The 20,418-nt window shown below is 47.2% G+C and overlaps 1 protein-coding gene across 2 annotated transcripts in view; it reads right to left on the bottom strand.

Annotated features, from left to right (window-relative positions):
* Positions 1-2,401: 2,401 nt before the first annotated feature.
* The window catches only part of LOC137539242 (peroxisomal coenzyme A diphosphatase NUDT7-like), a 95,386-nt gene continuing 77,369 nt past the window's right edge, over positions 2,402-20,418 (bottom strand). For both annotated transcript variants that reach the window (XM_068261787.1, XM_068261786.1), the window contains exons 4-5: positions 9,475-9,609; positions 2,402-2,578 (exon numbers count right to left, since the gene is read on the bottom strand). In XM_068261787.1, coding sequence (XP_068117888.1) covers positions 2,552-2,578; positions 9,475-9,609 — 162 coding nt within the window. In that variant the 3' untranslated portion in view covers positions 2,402-2,551. The remainder of the gene's footprint in view (positions 2,579-9,474; positions 9,610-20,418) is intronic.

Below are 20,418 nucleotides of genomic sequence, written 5' to 3'. Positions count from 1 at the left end.
TGCTTTGGGTCCCATTGTTTGTGAATAATCTGCCCACTGTACTGAAATCATACATGTCACACAAGGGGGAGGGATCATATGCTGGAACCTTCCGGTGGAAACGACTATATAGCAAACACGTTAAGGTTCTGGTGCACCTACAGTCATGCATGTATAGACATAGAACAAAGTCCGCAATGTACTGTGTCAACTCAACCCCCCCCCCCAATGTCACTTTTCTGTATTTTAGAGCTCCTCCCCCTATTTCCCTGCCTTATAGGGGTTCCCTTATTGTCAAAAATCAAACTTTCACTTTTTAATACTTTGGTTACTTATCCTTTGCAGTCAATTACAGCCTGAAGTCTGGAATGCCTAGACCTCAACAGACGCTGGGTTTCATCTCTGCTTATGTTCTGCCAGATCTCTACTACAACTGTCTTCTGTTCCTGCTGGTTCTTGGGGCATTTTCCTTTCAGCTTTGTCTTCAGCAAGTGAAATGCATACTCAATCGGATTCAGGTCAGGTGATTGACTTGGCCACTTCTTTCCCTTCGAAAACTTTTTGGTTGCTTCTTCAGTATGCTTTGGGTCATTGTCCATCTGCACTGTGAAGCACCTCTACGTAAGCTGTATGATTTGATTGCAGGCAATATAATTTACCCTAGTCCATGGTTGTCAAACTCAAATCACGGAAGGGGCTAGATTCTACTCGAGGGCCAAATTAATTATTGAACAAACTAAAATGAAGTGACGTTCCTGTAGTGACCGTGGGAGCCTGCCCTTCCCTTCTGCAGAGTAGCGCAGTGGAGCAGTTTAACCTCCCTGGCGGTCTATTAGGAACCGCCAGGGGGCAGCGCAACACCATTTTTAAAATATTTTTTTTTTATCATGTAGCGAGCCTAGGGCTCGCTACATGATAGCCTCTGTACAGCGGCATCCCCCAGCCTGCTTCGATCGCCTCCGGCGATCTTTGATCAGGAGATTTCCTGAAGGGCTTCCCCCGTCGCCATGGCGGGATGTCTAAGGGAGTCCCGATCCACCCCTCAGCGCTGCCTGGCACTGATTGGCCAGGCAGCGCACGGGGTCGGGGGGGGGGGGGGGGCGGCGAGGCAAACAGCGGTGATCGAGCGCGGAGCGGCGGAGATCGGAATGCACACGCAGCTAGCAAAGTGCTAGCTGCGTGTTGCAAAAAAAAAAGTAAGTAAATCGGATCAGCAGGGCCTGAGACATCCTCCTGCACGGCATAGCCCGAGCTCAGCTCGAGCTTACTGCCAGGAAGGTTAATATTTACCTGCTCCAGTATTGATTTGGTACTCCTTCGAGCTTCCTGACAGCCACATGTTCCAAGCTGCACACCTCTACGTCGTGAGGCATGTCATGAAGTATAGGAGCACAGAGCATGCGACTGCCAGGAAGAAACCTTATTACACTACTCTGCGGTAATCTGTGGGGAGATGGTGTCAAGCGGTAAGGTATATAGATGTGTGTATTTGATTCGTACCGTGCATTATTGTTGCACCCCGTTAAAACTGACAATCACCGGTGTTCTCCTTTGAACTGCAAGGCAGCGTGTTGTCATTTGTTTTGCTGCTAACAACGATGGGCAATGGAAGCTTTGGAGGGCCACATAAAATGGCAATGAGGGCGCATGGCCTTGTGTTTGACACGTGCCCTAGTCACAGGCATTTCAACAGTGTTGGATATTTTAATTACAGAGATAAGGATACGTTCCCCATTGGCGAGTACAAACGCGTGTCAGCTGACAACGGGTTCTGTTGCTATGCAGGGGGCGGAGGAATGATGAAGCAGCGTGTGTGTGATGTCACGCAGCGGGCACCGGAGTGGTGTCAACAATTAAGTTTGCCATCGGTCAGATGAGTTGATCCAATGGGCGGATCGCTTGTGGGCTGGGGGTCAGGGGCTGGTGTACCCAAGCTTGATTTTCTGCTGAGGTGGTCGTTAGCCGCCACCTCAGCCGACTTAAGTCAAGCGTGTGTACAAGCCTTTATGCACGAGTATGGCTTGAGACATCAATACATTTATATAGGTGTGCAGCAATAACTGGGTTTGTCTTTTCCAGTTTTTCTATAGTCCCCCATAATAGCAAAAAAGGGGCTGATTCATGAAGCAGCTCTGCTATAGCACTGCACGCTAAATCCAGGGCTGCGCGGTTGTGCAGTGTAACGTGTCTTAGTTACGTGCTCTGCTTACATAGCAATGCACGTTCCTTTAAATGACGGGCGCTGCTGTGAATTATCTATCGTGACCGCGGTTCCTCACTAGAGCCGCCGCTTCTACGTTAATTGACATAACGCCGCAACTTCATTAATCGGCCCCATAAATAGTAACATAAATTATACTATATATAGCACATGGAAATCTCAATTGCATTTTTAAAATAACACAATATTATAAATCAGCCATTTTGTTTGAATTACATTGTAATTACAAAGTCAAAAACAGGGTCTCGTCTTCTTGTACAAAAAGAGCTTAATCACTTGAGGACCACAGTCTTTTCGCCCCTCAAGGACCAGAGCCTTTTTCTCCATGCAGACCACTGCAGCTTTCACGGTTTATTGCTCGCTCATACAAACTACCACCTAAATGAAAAGACATGAATTTGTCAAAAAAATTACTTTAACTTTCTGTGCTGACATTTTTCAAATAAAGTAAACTTTCCTATACATTTGAGCGCGAAAGTTATTCTGCTACATGTCTTTGATAAAAAAAAACAAAAAACATTCAGTGTATATTTATTGGATTGGGTAAAAGTTACAGCATTTACAAACTATGGTGCCAAAAGTGAATTTTCACATTTTGAAGCATCTCTGACTTTTCTGACCACCTGTCATGTTTCATGAGGTGCTAAAATTCCAGGATAGTATAAATACCCCCCCCCCCCCAAATGACCCCATTTTGGAAAGAAGACATCCCAAAGTATTAACTGAGAGGCATGGTGAGTTCATAGAAGATTTTATTTTTTGTCACAAGTTAGCGGAAAATGACACTTTGTGACAAAAAGGAAAAAAAAATGTTTCCATTTCTTCTAACTTGTGACAAAAAAAATGAAATCTGCCACGGACTCACTGCGCTCCTCTCTGAATACCTTGAAGTGTCTACTTTCCAAAATGGGGTCATTTGTGGGGTGTGTTCACTGTCCTGGCATTTTGGGGGTGCCTAATTGTAAGCACACCTGTAAAGCCTAAAGGTGCTCATTGGACTTTAAATACACCCCAAAACACATTATACTACTTCTCCTGAGTACGACGATACCACATGTGTGGCACTTTTTTGCACCCTAACTGCGCTAAGGGGCCCAAAGTCCAATGAGTACCTTTAGGATTTCACAGGTCATTTTGCGACATTTGGTTTCAAGACTACTCCTCACAGTTTAGGGCCCCTAAAATGCCAGGGCAGTGTAGGAACCCCACAAATGACCCCATTTTAGAAAGAAGACACCCCAAGGTATTCCGTTAGGAGTATGGTGAGTTCATAGAAGAATTTTTTTTTTGTCACAAGTTTGTGAAAAAAAAAACAATTAAAATCAATTTCCGCTAACTTGTGACAAAAAAAAATTCTTCTATGAACTCACCATACTCCTAACGGAATACCTTGGGGTGTCTTCTTTCTAAAATGGGGTCACTTGTGGGGTTCCTATACTGCCCTGGCATTTTAGGGGCCCTAAACCATGAGGAGTAGTCTTGAAACCAAATGTCGCAAAATTACCTGTGAAATCCTAAAGGTACTCATTGGACTTTGGGCCCCTTAGCGCAGTTAGGCTGCAAAAAAATGCCACACATGTGGTACTGCCGTGCTCAGAAGAAGTAGTATAATGTGTTTTGTGGTGTATTTTTACATATAACCATGCTGGGTGGGAGAAATATCTCTGTAAATGACACATTTTTGATTTTTTTACACACAATTGTCCATTTACAGAGAGATTTCTCCCACCCAGCATGGGTATGTGTGAAAATACACCCCAAAACACATTATACTACTTCTCCTGAGTATGGCGATACCACATGTGTGACACTTTTTTGCAGCCTAGGTGTGCTAAGGGGCCCAACGTCCTATTCACAGGTCATTTTGAGGCATTTGTTTTCTAGACTACTCCTCACGGTTTAGGGCCCCTAAAATGCCAGGGCAGTATAGGAACCCCACAAGTGACCCCATTTTAGAAATAAGACACCCCAAGGTATTCCGTTAGGTGTATGGTGAGTTCATAGAAGATTTTATTTTTTTGTCACAAGTTAGTAAAAAATGACACTTTGTGAAAAAAACAATAAACATTAATTTCCGCTAACGTTTTACAAAAAAATAAAATCTTCTATGAACTCGTCATACACCTAACAGAATACCTTGGGGTGTCTTTTTTCTAAAATGGGGTCACTTGTGGGGTTCCTACACTGCCCTGGCATTTTTACAGGCCCAAAACCGTGAGTAGTCTGGAAACCAAATGTCTCAAAATTACTGTTCAGGGGTATAAGCATCTGCAAATTTTGATGACAGGTGGTCTATGAGGGGGCAAATTTTGTGGAACCGATCATAAGCAGGGTGGCCTCTTAGATAACAGGTTGTATTGGGCCTGATCTGATGGATAGGAGTGCTAGGGGGGTGACAGGAGGTAATTTATGGGTGTCTCAGTGGGTGGTTAGAGGGAAAAATTGATGCAATCAATGCGCTGGGGAGGTGATCGGAAGGGGGTCTGAGGGGGATCTGAGGGTTTGGCCGAGTGATCAGGAGCCCACACGGGGCAAATTAGGGCCTGATCTGATGGGTAGGTGTGCTAGGGGGTGACAGGAGGTGATTGATGGGTGTCTCAAGGTGTGATTAGAGGGGGGAAATAGATGCAAGCAATGCACTGGCGAGATGATCAGGGCTGGGGTCTGAGGGTGTAGGCAGGTGATTGGGTGCCCTAGGGGCAGATAGGGGTCTAATCTGATGGGTAGCAGTGACAGGGGCTGATTGATGGGTGATCAGTGGGTGATTAGATGGCAGAACAGATGTAAACAATGCACTTTGGAGGTGATCTGAGGGTAGGTCTGGGGCAATCTGATGGTGTGGGAGGGTGATCAGATGCCCGTAAGAGGCAGGTTAGGGTCTGATCTGATAAGTGGCAGTGACAGGTGGTGAATGACAGGTGATTACAAGGGAGAATAGATGTATATAGTACACGGGGGGGGGGGGTCTGAGGTCGTTCTGAGGGTGTGGGTGGGTGATTGGGTGCCCTAGGGGCAGATAGGGGTCTAATCTGATGGGTAGCAGTGACAGGGGGTGATGGGTAATTTGTGGGTGATTAGAGGAGAGAACAGATGTAAACAATGCACTTGGGAGGTGATCTGACGGCAGGTCTGCAGGCGATCTGATGGTGTGGGTGGGTGATCATATTGCCCGCAAGGGGCAGGTTAGGGGCTGATTGATGGGTGGCAGTGACAGGGGGGTGATTGATGGGTGGCAGTGACGGGGTGATTGACAGGTGATTAGTGGGTTATTACAGGGAAGAACATATGTAAATAATGCACTGGCGAATTGATAAGGGGGGGGGGGGGGTCTGAGGGCAATCTGAGCGTGTGGGCGGGTAATTGGGTGCCCGCAAGGGCAGATTAGGGTCTAATCTGATTGGTAACGGTGACAGGTGGTGATAGGGTGTGATTGATGGGTAATTAGTGGGTGTTTAGAGGAGAGAACAGATGTAAACAATGCACTTGGGAGGTGATCTGACGTCAGATCTGCGGGCGATCTGATGGTGTGGGTGGGTGATCAGATTGCCCGCAAGGGGCAGGTTAGGGGCTGATTGATGGGTGGCAGTGAGAGGGGGTGAGGTGATTGACGGGTGATTGACAGGTAATCAGTGGGTTATTAAAGGGGGGATAGAGGCATACAGTACATGGGGGGGGGGGTCTGGGGAGAATCTGAGGGGTTGGGGGGTGATCAGGAGGGAGCAGGGGGCAGTTTAGGATTAAAAAAAAATGGCGTTGACAGATGGTGACAGGGAGTGATTGATGGGTGATTAGGGGGGTGATTGGGTGCAAACAGTGGTCTGGGGGGGTGGGCAGGGGGGGACTGAGGGGTGCTGTGGGCGATCAGAGGGAAGGGGGAGGTGGAGATCAGTGTGCTTGGGTGCAGACTAGGGTGGCTGCAGCCTGCCCTGGTGGTCCCTTGGACACTGGGACCACCAGGGCAGGATGCAGCCTGTATAATAGGCTTTGTATACATTACAAAGCCTATTATACACTTGTCATGCGGCGATATGCACGCTAGTAACCCGCCGGCGCTTCCGAACGGCCGGCGGGTTACAGTGTGAGTGGGGCGGAGCCTTTTGCCGGTGGCTGATCGCGTCACGAATGACGCGATCGCCGCATAACCACGCCCGCCTCCGCCCATCGGCTTAAGGCGGCCAGCAAGTGGTTAAAGGACAACTGAGGGCCCTTTCACACCGAGGCGCTGTGGTATTTTTATAGTACCCTACCACCGTGCAATGAAAATCTATGGAGATTTTCATACTTCTGTGGTACGGTGCAATGTGGCGGAAGAAAAGTTTTTGCCGCATTCGTAATGTAGGTCCAAAACTACATTAACACTGTGGCGAAGTGCATTGCCTCAGAAGTCATGTTAGTCTATGGCGGCGTGTGGACCAATGGCGCACATGCACAGAAGCGTATTTTAACTACGCTTCCGCATACCCGAAGCAGGCAAAACACGCGTCACTTCCTGTTTGGCTGGTGTTCCCTGAAGGCCTGTTTTTGACGGTATAATGCATCGCTAATGCTGGATTTCAGTCTGAAACCAGCCAGCAGTGAGAGGTATATGGAGGCTGCCATATTTATTTTTTTTAAACAATACCATTCGCTTGGCAGAACTCAGGAGCGTTTCTAGATTCCTGGGAGATCCGGGGCACCCCTGGGAATGGGTGTATTCATGTCATGAGAAAGTGGGTGTGGTCATAGGTGGGGCCAAATGTACATGAGCATATCAGTGGTGTAACAAATATATGAAATAGGCAGTACTTCACATAAATAAGCCCCTCACCTGGCTTCTGTCTTGTCTTTGGCTGGCTGGGCTGTGTGCCAAACTCAGCTGGCAGTTTTGCTGGTGGTGATGCTTTGCTAATGCTGGCCTGGCTGGTGGTGATGCTTTGCTGGTGGTGATGCTGAGCCGGCCTGGCTGGTGATGATGCTGAGCTGGCCTGGCTTTGCTGGGTGATTTGTTGGGGGCTTTGCTGGGGTGAGTGCTGGGCTGGGGGCAATTTTGGGCGATTTTCTGGGCTGGGGGCTTTACTAGGCTTTGCTGAGTTGGGGGCTTTGCTTGGCTGTACACTTTGCTGGGCTGGGGCCCTGGAGTTTTGCTTTGCTGGAGCCCAGGGGCTTTGCTTTGCTAGGGCACAGAGCTTTTCTGGACTGGGGCTTTGCTTGGCTGGGCTGAGGCCCAGGGGCTTTGCTAGGATTGACTGGGGGCTTTGCTAGGCTGGGGCCCGGGGTCTTTGCTTTGCTGGGATGGAAGTGACGTCACTTCCGCGTTTGAAGTGCGTCCTGCTCTGCCTTCCCCAGTTGCTGTGATCTGAGGTCTGATCATGGCAAGAGCGGGGAGCCGGCACACTGGGGGGGAGGGAGGCTCACAGGTCATCCGATCATATTGTATCCAGGGCACCATGGCAATAGGTTTGAGGGCGGTGCTCCGGATAAAACCCCCTAGCGACACACCTGGCAGAACTGCTGATCTATTTGGCTGCATTAGTGTCTGATTCACTCCAGAAACAAGCATGCAGCTAATCTGGTCAGATCTGACAATAATGCCAGAAACACCTGTTGTGCTGCATGCTTTCTCCAGGTACTGGTATATGGCTAAAAGTAGTAGAGGCAGGGGAACAGCAAGGCAACTGGTTTTGCTTAAAAGGAAATAAATATGGCAGCCTCCATATCCCTTTCACTTCAGTTGTCCTTCAAAGAATACCAGATGTGAAAGCATCTGGTATAAACTGAAGTTGCACTGAGTAGGGGCCGCTCTTCTCTGGTCTGTCACATTGTGCTGGGCGATTTCAGTGACTCCAAACCCAGACATACTGCGCTGTGCATGCACAATATGTCCGTTCTGCTCTCCTTGTTGCAACTTAGTTTTTTTTTGGGGGGGGGGGGAAGAGGAATGTCATGGACCAGGGCGTGTCCCATCTGCCCCCTGCACCTCCTTGGGTAGTCTTTAGAGTGGGGTTAAGCTCCATGCTCTTAAGTACATAAAAAAACATTAAAAAACTTTCTCTCTGTAAAAATGTCTACTTTTACATGCAGAGGGCATTAACGTTTATACTGCTTTGCTTATCTCTGCTAATCGGCAAGTTACATTAATTGCTAACCAGGATAAGGTGAATAGACACGTCGCTGTGGCAATGGCTGAGTCATGTCAGGGGAAGGGGTAAACCATAGTGAAGAGACCAGGCAGAGGCACACAAGCAAAAAGGGCTCCGGAAAATTTGGGTACAGGGTGAAGCCGACAAATGGCTCACCCTACTGTGGCAAATTTCTTGGCAGCGTTTATCACTATGCTCCCTCTCAAGGTGCCATACAGTGGGGGTAAGGTACAATTCGGCTTCCAACTATTGCTGCCGGCCAAATTGCACTGTTTTTATCGTAATTTGGGCTCCATCTTTTGCTGACGCCCAAATTAGTCACTGAGCGCCGTTATTCACATTACTGCCTGTGGCGGCGCCCAAATGTCCTCGGCTGCATGAGGCCCTTTTTTACCTGTCATGAGGCAGAGAGAGTCTAGCTGGCAATGATTACATTCACCAATTACATGCACATTTATAGAACACAACCAGGATGCACCGTATTTGCCGCTGCATATAAGACACAGCTAGGTTTAGAGGGCAAAAACCAGGGAAAAACAAATATATATATATATATGTGTGTATATATATATATATATATATATATATATATATATATATGTGTATGTGTATGTGTATATGTATGTATGTGTGTATATATATATATATATATATATATATATATATATATATATATATATATATATATATATATATATACACTCTGCAAACACACATGCAGGCAATCCCTGATGTGGCGGTGCATCAGCTGTTTGTATTGGCGGGCGTATGTAAGTCGGGGATTCACTACATTCGCCGTATAAGGTGCAGGGACTTTTGCTCCCCATTTTTGGGGGGAGAAAAGGTGCGCCTTATACAGCAGAAAATATGGTGTGTAAATAACTCCCTGTTTATTTAGAAATCCAGTACTATGTTGGCAGATTACAGTTTACTCTGAACGCATGCCAATATATGTTTTTCACATGCCTGAATCCTGCTGTCTAGATCAAACTCCGGAGCAAACTCTGGAGACTTTTCTAGGAGCATTATAGACATCAGTAAGGCAGAATGGGCTGTTAATCCCCAGATATGAAAAGTTTTTTCGGTTTCCTTGTCTTGGTAAACATATAGGTAATCTAAATATGATCCAATAGGTTTAACGTGTAATTCCCGTACAGTGCAGTGATCTCTGCTGAGGAAGAACTCCAAGGGTATACAGAGGACATCTGTGACTTCTTTAGGATTAGAGGTCGGCTGGAAGGTGTCTTCTACAATTCCAACTACCGGAGTCACGACATACACAGCAGGAGGCTGAAAGAGAAACATTAGAGTGCACCTGTTAGAACAAATTTACACTTTCATTTCACTTTCATTAAAGAAGCTCTCAGACTTAAAATAAACCTAAGGGAAAAAAGGGCATACATGATAAGAAAGGCGCCTGGTTTGCCGCTTGTAGTATATCGCTAAAATTAGTGATATTTTACAACTGAAATTGATTTACTGATGTTTTACTATGGTGAAACCTAACCCTACTCATATGCCTAACCCTCCCTCTACCGATGCCTAATCCTAAGACCCTTCCCCCCTGGTGGTGCCTAACCTGGCGAGGCCTATCCCTAACCCCCCTCTGGTGTGCCTAACCCTAGACGCCCCCCTAAACCTTTACAGCCCCCTCTACCGCAAAGCCGCTACATGCGGCAAAAGTAGGTAAATACCGGCGATCATTTTAAATATCGGCACCCGACAGAATCCCGTGCGCCGGGGCTTGTGGAAATGCAAACAGCGACATTGAATAGCGGGTGTGATAATCGGGTGCCTCCTGGAGCTGAAATTTACCTACTTTTAATCATTTACGCTAATTTGGTGGCAAAATCAATCTTTTTACCGCATATTATCTTATAATACCCACGATTTGCGGCAAAGAAGGTACCTTCCAATGCCTGGAGGTCCCTATAGCTGCCGCCGTGCACACAAATTTCCTCTCTTTGCTGCTAACTGCGGCTTTTATAATCGGCGCCTATAGCGGTGCTGTTTATTCTGAAAGGGCTTCTGCTCCCTTTTATCCTGTTTTAAATAAAAGGTCCCAATTTGAGAACTTACCTCAGGAGAGAGAAACCTTTAGCTCCTCCAGAGGCCTCCCCCGTTGGAGGCAGGAAATGTGTGCACCGTTAGCGGCAAAAGTGGCGCCTCATAGACGTTTATTGAGTATATCAGTGTAAGTATGCCCAAATGTCATATAATTTATACCAATATTTTCAATGGGCGCCTATGAGGCAGCGCAGGGGTTTGTGGGGAGGGTTTTAAGGTTAGGCATGGCGGGAGAAGGGGAAATTTAGAGTTAAGCTTTGGCAGGGGGGTGGTTAAGGTTAGGCATCAGTAGAGGGAGTATTCAATGTGACAATAGGGTTAGGTTTAGTTGTAGTAAAATATCTGTATTATTTACAAATATTCTGCCATCCTAATTGCCAATTTAAAGGGAACCTGAAGTGAAAATAAACTTATGATATAATGATTTGTATGTGTAGTACAGCTAAGAAATAAAACAACATAGATAAGTCTGATATTGTTTCCAGTACAGGAAGAGTTAAACTCCTTTAGTTACCTATGCAAAAGAGCTTCACTGAGCTCTCCAACTTTCAAAGTCGCAGAGAGCTCTGTCTTCCGAAGCTTATTAACTGTCTGTCACTGTATTTTTTTTTTTTTTCTGTTCAAAAGGTCAATAGCCTGCCCTGTGAAATAATTTCGAATGCTGGGTGTAGTGTGTAAACTGCAAATATTAGAGAATGATGCAATGTCATATAAAAAAAAACTGTATAAAGCCTTGTTCACATTGCGCTCCGTTCGCATGGCCGTCCGCGTTGGGCGGGTTTTGTGGCGTTTTTTTTTCTGATTCCTGGCGATTACCTGTGCACGTTGTTTTTTTTTTTTTAAACTGCTTTTCTAAGTGGTTTTGCCGAGCGGTTAATACAAGGTATTGATACTTACAAACGCGAATACAATCGCTGCACAATCTATTTTGTGAGCGTTTTGCGTTTCTCCTATACCTTCCATTGAGGCGGAATCGCCTCAAAAATGGTCCACGCACCGCTTTACCGAATGGACAGCGCACGACGCGTGCTGATATGAACCTTCTCATAGACATTCATTACACAAGTGTTTGAGGGGCGATTTTAAAGATCGCACGCTGGTGAAAAAAGCCCGAAAACGCCTGCAGTGTGGACGAGTCCTAACTGAAAATAAAAATTTTAGACTATTTTCTTTGCTACTAATGTTCTATTAATTATCTGTACTACACAACCAATGCATTATATCATCATTTTTTTTCGCTTCAGTGTCACTTTAACAATGTAGAATATTGGTAAATTTACCGATAGTCTACTTTCCGAAGATGGCACCTAAATTTCCTGGCGCCTCCTCCTCGCTGTTCTGACGCTGAGACCCCCACTAACTGATCGACAAAGGTGGTGTCGATAGCGCTTGCTGTGCACTAGCATGGAGCTGAATTTCCGCCGAGCCCAAGTGGCAGCTCCATGCTACTGCACAGGCCTGCACAGGTGGGCTCCATGGAAGTTCGGGGGTCCCAGTGCTGAGATGGAGATGGATGGGGAAAGTATCCAAATTTTTCACCTAAAGTTCTTTCAAATGGGGGATGGGGAAACTATTCCTTGGGAAACAATATGAGGACCAATGCTGTACAGACACATTGCTAGCCTTCAGGCAAAGCATTCTGGTGCTATGGAGGGGGTAGAGGAATCAGAATCAGAATCAGAATCATTTTATTTCGCCAAGCATGACTGGGTCATGCCCGGAATTGGGTTTGGCACAATGGAGCGGTACATAGAAGGAAAGGCAGGAAAAAACGTTAGAATGACAGTAATACATCATCCTCAAATATAGACATACACAATATACAATCAGCATTAGATATAGATATACATATAGCTCAGTATTCCTTTTTCAAAAAGTACACTGCTGAAGTTCACCCCTCTAATGCAGGTGGTAGGGCGCTCCTATGCAGGTGGTAGGGCGCTGATAGAGGTGGTAGAATTTTAAGGGAGTTCAAGAGGCTAACGGCCATCGGGAAGAAAGAGTTCTTGTGTCTGGTGGTCTTGGTGGGGATGGCCCGGAGTCTCCGACCCAGTGGAAGAGGGGAGAAAAAACAGTGCCCTGGGTGAGAGAAGTCACTTGCAATCCTCAGTGCCCTGGCTCGCAGTCTTGTGTTATACAGGTGGTCAAGTGGGGGCAGAGGTCTCCCAATGGTCCTCTCCGCCGACCTAATGATCCTCTGTAATTTGTGCCTGTCACTGACGGTGGCTCCCGCATACCAGACCAAGATGGCGGAGCAGAGGATAGATTCAATGGTGGCAGTGTAAAAGCATGTTAGGATCTCCTGCGCCATGCCGAACTTCCGCAGTTGGCGGAGGAAGAAGAGTCTCTGCTGGGCTTTCCGTTGGGTTGACGTGATGTTGACTCTCCAACTGAGATCACTGGAGATGGTGGTGCCCAGCAGGCGAGCGCAGGGCACTCTGGCCACCTCGGTGCCATCGATGTAGATGGGAGGTGGGGAAGGAGCCGACTTCCTAAAGTCAATTATAAGTTCGACGGTTTTGGCCGTGTTGAGCACTAGGCTGTTCTCCTTGCACCAGTGGCATAGCCTTTCCACCTGCTTCTGGTAATCCTGGATGTTGTCTTTGGTGACGAGGCCGACGATGGTGGTGTCGTCCGCAAATTTTATGACTTTGACAGAGTCTACCGTGGATCTGCAATCGTTTGTGTAAAGGGAGAAGAGCAGCGGGGACAGGACGCAGCCCTGGGGTGCCTCTGTGTTGGTTGTCACTTCTCGCGAGTAGATGTCTCCCAGCCTGACAACTTGGGATCTGTTGGAGAGAAAGTCAACGATCCATAGACGTAGGGCAGAGTGGACCCCAAGCGTGGACAGAACATTCTGGAGGGTGCGTGGGCATATAGTGTTAAATGCCGAGCTGAAGTCTAATAGCAGTACTCTGGCATACGCATCCTTCCTGTCTAGATGGTTGTGGATGTATTCCAGACAGATGTTTAGAGCGTCATCAGTGGACCTGTTTGCCCTGTAGGCAAACTGGAGTGGGTCAAGTAGGGGCAGGGTGGATAGCTTGAGGGTGGATAAGACCACTCTCTCTAGGGACTTCATGATGACGGACGTCAGGGCCACAGGCCTGTAGTTGTTGAGGTCGGAGATGCCTTGTTTCTTGGGAACAGGAATGATGGTGGACCTCTTGAAGCACGCAGGGACTCTGCCCTCTGTCAGTGACCTGCTGAAGATGGCGGAGAGGATGGGGGCAAGTTGCTCCGAACAGGATTTGAGGCAGGCTGGGGACACGCCGTCGGGTCCTGAGGCTTTCCTGGCATTTAGTGTGGACAGGAGGTGCCGTACGTCTGCCTCCCTCACTTCCAGAGAGAGTGAGTCCACGCTTGGGTCACTGTGCGCGGGGGCTGGGGGGAGAGGGGGTGGAGGGTTCCCCCCAGGCTCAGCCTGCCTTTCAAACCTGTGGTAGAACCTGCTAAGTTCCTCCGCTAATTCTGGGCTGGGTGTAGCGTGTTGAGGGGGAGGCTTGTAGTTGGTGGCAGCCTTGAGCCCTTGCCATACAGCTCGTGAGTTGTTCGAGCGCAGGTTCTGCTCCATCCTCTGAGCAAACTCCTTTTTTGCGGCTCTCAGCTCTCGCTTCAGAGCGTTCCTCGCCATCCTGAATTCCTCCTGGTTTCCCGCCTTGTGAGCCGCCTCCTTACGTTTCCGCAGTAGCCGTAGCTTGTTGGAGAACCACGGTTTGTTATTCGGGTAGACCTTGAAGGATTTGGTTGGGACGCAGGAGGCCTCGCAGAAGCTGATGTATGAGGTGACGTTGTCTGCCCACTCGTCCAGGTCTGGAGCTGCCAGGGACTCCCAGTCCGTGCAATCAAAGCAGGCTTGAAGGTGGAGCTTGGCCTTGCTGGACCATACCTTGGAGGACTTCACGGCCGGTTTTGCCGATTCCAGGATCCTCCTGTAGGTTGGTATGAGATGAACAAGGCAGTGGTCGGAGGAGCCAAGTGCCGCCCCAGGGATAGCCTTGTAGGCATTCTTCAGTGGCGTGTAGCAATGATCGAGGGTGTTCAGGCCTCTGGTAGGGCACGCAACATGCTGATGGTAGCGTGGCAGCTCTTGTCGAAGGGTTGCCCTGTTGAAGTCACCCATGACTATGAACAGTGAGTCAGGGAGGGATATTTCCCACTGCGAGATGGTGTCGCTGAGGGTATTCAGGGCAGATTTGGCGTCCGCATCAGGGGGAATATACACTCCGACAAGGACATAGGAGGAGAACTCCCGTGGTGAATATGCCGGTCTGCAGTTGACGAGTAGAAGTTCTAGGTCTGGGGAGCACATCCTGTCGAGTACTGGTGGGGTGGGGCACCATGAAGAGCTAACGTAGAAGCAGATGCCACCTCCTTTATTTCTTCCCAGAGAGGGAAGGGTCACGGTCTCCCCGTATGAGGCTGAAGCCTGGAAGGTGTAGGGCATTCTCCGGGATGTTCTCATGTAGCCAGGTCTCCGTGAGGCAGAGTACTGGGGTGTTTCTCCCGAGCTCCCACCTGCCGCAGAGGAGACGCAGTTCGTCCAGTTTGTTAGGGAGGGAGCGGACATTTGCCAGGAGTACCGAGGGGATGGCTGACCTCAGGCCCCTCTTCTTGAGTCTGACACGGGCCCCAGCTCGACAGCCCCTTCGCCGCCAGCCTGCACCGGGCCGAGGGGCGAAGTCCAGGACTTGCTGTATGTAGTTCTGGACCTGGTCCGGCAGGAGATTGGACTCAGGGAGTGGTGGGCCGCAATGCTCCCACCGCAGGAGTTGCTCCCTGGAGTATGTGGCGCGTGTAGTGGTGTGGGGGGCGGGGGCGTGGCCGACGGCGGGAGTGGGGTGCCTACTGGGGGTGGAGGAGCCTGGCATTTCCCCGGGTCGCCTAGTATGCTGCTGTGGGTGCGGCAGCATATCCGCGGGTGCGGCAGTCAGATGGGAGAGTAGGGGCACAATACAATACAGTTCAGCTCGTACAGTTAAAAGGCAGTTTATCCCATGCGCTGTGCGGTACTGACTGTCACATGAGCGGTTTAATACAGTCCGTGACGGACATGAGCGGTGCGATACAGGGATGATGATCGGCAAATGACAGGGTGGGTTTCTGTGGATGGGAGCCGAAATTGCATTGCAATTAATGAACGTAGCAGCGGCCGCACTAGTGAAGTACCGCGTTCACTCTATGTCACTATTATGCAGCATTTAGAAGGATCGGCCATAGCTAAAGAGTGCACAATACGCTGCCAGGACTGCGCGTAGCGTGCAGGCATGCTCAAAAGAACGAATTCGGATGAAATCTGAATCGATTTATTCGAATTTCATCCTGCTAATTAAATCACCTGTGCTGGTGGGCGAGGCGGGGTTAATCTTACCCATCAGATGTCTTCTTTGATTCGTCCCTCGGTGTCTCCCACGACGCGTTCCAAACCGAGGTCACATGATTACAAACACTTCCTCCTTACGGGTTGCAGGAAGTGTTTGTAGTCACGTGATGCACTTGGAACGCATCGTGGGAGGCGCCGAGGGACGGATCAAAGAAGACGTCCGATGGGTAAGATTAACCCCGCCTCGCCCACCAGCACAGGTGATGTAATTAGCAGGATGAAATCCAAATAATCCTATTCAGATTTTATCCAAATTTGTTTTTTTTAGCATGCCTGCGCGCTCTGTGCAGTCCTGGCAGCGTATTGTGCACTCTTTAATTATGGCCGATCCTTCTAAATGCCGCATGATAGTGACATAGCGTTAACGCAGTACTTCACTAGTGCGGCCGCTGCCACGTACATTAATTGCAAATGCAATTTCCGCTACCATCGTTTGGGACCACTAAAGGACAAAAATCTCTTAACCAATCCGAGCAGATTAATGAAATCAATCCGATTTTCGGTTCAATCCCATCAATCTGATAGAATTGGATAGGAGACTTTTTTGTCCATTAGTGGTCCCAAGCGATCATTTCAGCAAATTGTTTCATTAGTGGCCACCTATAGTGTAATGTCCTACCATATTATTATTATTATTATTATTATTATGTATTTATACAGCATTTGGTTAGAATTACTAACTTCACATTAAAATTTCAGCGGCGGAAGTCCGGAAGTGACGTCGCACACTTACGCTATGGCCGATGACGTGATGGTAATGCCGCGGCTTTTCTATTTAAGTGCCGGTTACTCTACCTTTAGGTTCTGCAAGCCCCTGATGACGCTATTGCGAAACCTGGTCGGGCGGACGATTGGTGGATGGGAGAGCGGCACCCCACTTACCATTCTACGTGTTTTACTGCTGTGGGTCCCTGTCAAAAGGGCCCAGAAGTGAGTATCCTGTACATGCTTTTGTATTGAATAAATCTGGTGAACTTTTAACGGAGTACACTTAGATCTTTCATTCATTTATTATATAAATGCTGGGAATGTCTGTATGCTGAGAAAAGAGGCTGGACATGTCGGTATAGAAGAGTGGATTTGGAACCAGTGATCGTGGTGGCATATGTATACACGCTTCAGACCTTATAACTTGGGTCTTTTTGAGAGCTGGTAAGCCTGCACTTTGAAGGGTGTTGGTGGAGGAATGAATATTTGAAGGACCTTTTAGCGCTGAAGTTTTAATGTGGCGTTTTTATGGAGTCTTTCTGAGGACTTTTAACTTGGCAAGCTTTATGGGACTTTGTTTTTGATTTTTACACCCCCTTTTGCGCGGATATGGTGTGCATTCATATATACCAGAATTACTAACTTGTCCAAGTGCCTTGCTCTACCCTCCCTTAGCTTGCCTCATGAATGCTTATACCTAACTTTAAGGCCGGGTTCACATTAGGCATTCCGCTCTGTTAGCGTAGCGGGAACGCAAGGTCCCAACATGTCGGGAATGTCCGCTCCAATGAGCGGAACGCAGGGAACGGAACGTAGCAATGTGAACTTTCCCATAGGGAAAGCATTGCTGCGGCTGCCTAATGCCTATTGTGAACGAAGTCTACTCCTAGCTCAGAAGTGCTTATCCTTAACATAATCTGCCTTCTATACTTAATCTTTACAGAAAATATTACAATCTCCTGGAATAGTGTGTGGGGTTGATAAAGGCTGACTTGCCAGGGACATCAGATAGGCCAGGAACAGCCCTAAATCTACACATCGAGTTGGTCCAGGTAAGACAAAGGTGCCGTGACACTGCCGAAAGGGGGGGTATTAACAGCTGGCCTAGGGCAGAAAAATGTACAAATATGGCCCTACTCCCAATAGATCATTTTTCATCATCAGAAAAGTCAATTGGATAGGAGCTATTTATCTGCTTACTGAGTTATTATTATTTAATATTTATATAGCCCCAACATCTCCCGCAGCGCTTACAAAGTATATACATATAGTCTAGTCCAGGTATGGGCAAACTTGGCACTCCAGCTGTTAAGGAACTATAAATCCCACAATGCATTTGCCTTTATGAGTCATGTCTGTGGCTGTCAGACTCCTGCAATGCATTGTGGGACTTGTAGTTCCTCAACAGCTGGAGGGCCAAGTTTGCCCATGCCTCGTCTAGTCACTAACTGTCCCTCAGAGGGGCTCACAATCTAATCCCTACCATAGTCATATGTCTATATTGTGTAGTGTATGTATCATAGTCTAGGGCCAAATTAGGGGAAGCCAATTCACTTATCTGTATGTTTTTGGGATGTGGGAGGACCCACACTGTGAGAAACCCACGCAGACACGGGGATAACATACAAACTCCTTGCAGATGTTGACCTGGCTGGAATACTTGGCTGGAATTCAAACCAGGGACCCAGCGCTGCAAGGCGAGAGTGCTAACCACTACGCCACTGTGCTGCCCAATTATCTCATCTTATAGCTGAGGTGAAAAGTAAGCATGGCGAGATAATTAAGGAGAGATTATGAGGTACTGCCGGTTATTTCGGAGCAAATTTTCTTTTTTCGGTAATTACGATCAATGGCGATGACTTAGACTTATACAGTTATTAGCAAATCCCCCATACATGTTTAAAGCCTGGTACACACATACAATTTTGATTGTCCAATTTTACCACTTCCATGTCATACGAGAGCTTACCTACACAATCTGTTCATACTATTCAAAATCTGTTGGCCCTCATGTCATATTGAGGTGGTTAAACTGGTCAGCAGTTGGCCATTCACAACTGGATGTGTGTATCGAGCTTTAGTCTTCTAAAGGTGCATATACACATCCAATTTTGATTGCCCAAGAAAATGTCAATACCATGAACAGATTGTGGGTAATCTCTCATACTACATGGAACTGGTAAACGTGTCCCAGTATTGGTGAGCAACACTGTGAGGCCTATGTTTATATATGGCCATGTAATGCAGGGATGTTCTTGCCATATATGATTGAGCTGACCCTCCACCATTTGTCATGCAGCTCTAACAAAATAGTGATTTTCAAGCTGCAGCACCATCAAGCTACTGTGTCCTTTCATTAGTTAATGCCTAATCCCCTATTATTGCACATGGATTTTGCTTGGCTGGCTTTCATTTTGACCTTCGGACTCTCTGTCTCTCTATTGCTCCTTCTTTTTCTCTCTTTCTCCTATTTCAAAGACATGCGGTGGGGTGTCTGTAATTGCTGCAGAGTAGTTGAGAGCCGCACAGAGTGTGGCATCTCCGCTTGACATAGCACTCACATGGACCCCGCTGGTCTTCCTCCACTGTACTAGAGTAATATGTAGTATGTCATTCGTAACATGCAATGTATATGACAACCGCTTTGTATATCTCTGCTATTGCTGTGACTACCCTGTAAACTTCTACTATTTTGCTGCTACTGTACCATCACCGACCCGATATGTGCCAAAAATAATTCCGGGTGCAACTTGCGTTGTACTTGGCAAAATAAATTATTCTGATTTTGACATGTTATAAATCTCTGGGTGTTTCAAGTCTTACTTCATAGAGCCACATTAATCCATGCCATGCACTGATGAAGACCAACCAGTCTGAAACAGTCTGTATGCATGTTGGATTATTGTGGCTCTGTACAATTAACAGCTGACACATAATTGCATTCCAGCAGATCTGCAGGTGTGTTAATGGTTAATTTGCATACATTCAGCAGTGATGCACTGGGAGACATCTCAGCGCTAACTCCCTGAATTATCGCAAATTCTTTCTGTTTTAAGAAAGCAAACTTTTGCTCTCATATTATAAATCCTATAAATCTGTTTATGTATGTCATTCCATTTTCTCACCACTAGATGGTAGTGTTGTACACCTTACCATATTGCTTTTGGTCACTGTGTACATTTTGTTTAATCATTAATTTGTTATACTGTTGTAATTGAATTGTTTGTATTATTATTTATATTATTTGGACAATTGGTTTGCCTTTGGCAATCCAACTTAGGCTACTCACAGTCTCTCGCAGCCTGGATTACAGCTGTGGCTGGGGAAATGGTGCGGTGTCTGTTGGACGATGCAACACATTGAATCCGGCCCTGCATTGGTGAGCCAGATGAAATAGCCTGGCTGGCCAGATTCGGGCTGTGGGCCCCTGGTTTAGCCTGTCTAATTCCCTGTCATCTGTGACTAAATACAAGCTATAATTTTATCTCCCAGCTGTGTCGGCTCAGGAATTTTTCTGTCATGACAGAGCAGCTAATTGATAAACACAGGATGTTCACAATATGTCTGCTTCCATGAAAGCAGGAAGTATACACACTGCAGATTTATTGCAGGATTTGTATCGGCTGTAACAAAGAAATGTTTTTCTTTAAAGGTTATTATGCTGTTGCTTATCTTTTAGAGCAGCGATTAAGTTCTGAGTTCAGGTCTACTTTAACCACCCTGGCGTTCTATTGAGATCGCCAGGGCGGCTGCAGGAGGGTTTTTTTTTAATAAAAAAAAACTATTTCATGCAGCCAACTGAAAGTTGGCTGCATGAAAGCCCATTAGAGGGCGCTCCGGAGGCGTTCTTCTGATCGTCTCTGGCAAGCATAAGTAACAAGGAAGGCTGCAATGAGCAGCCTTCCTTGTTTGGCTTTCCTCGTCGCCATGGCGACGAGCGG

This window comes from Hyperolius riggenbachi, chromosome 11 (assembly GCF_040937935.1).
Source record: "Hyperolius riggenbachi isolate aHypRig1 chromosome 11, aHypRig1.pri, whole genome shotgun sequence".
NCBI classification, from domain to species: domain Eukaryota; kingdom Metazoa; phylum Chordata; class Amphibia; order Anura; family Hyperoliidae; genus Hyperolius; species Hyperolius riggenbachi.
Note: the sequence above shows the minus strand (reverse complement) of the source record. Positions and strands in the feature narration are given on the sequence as shown.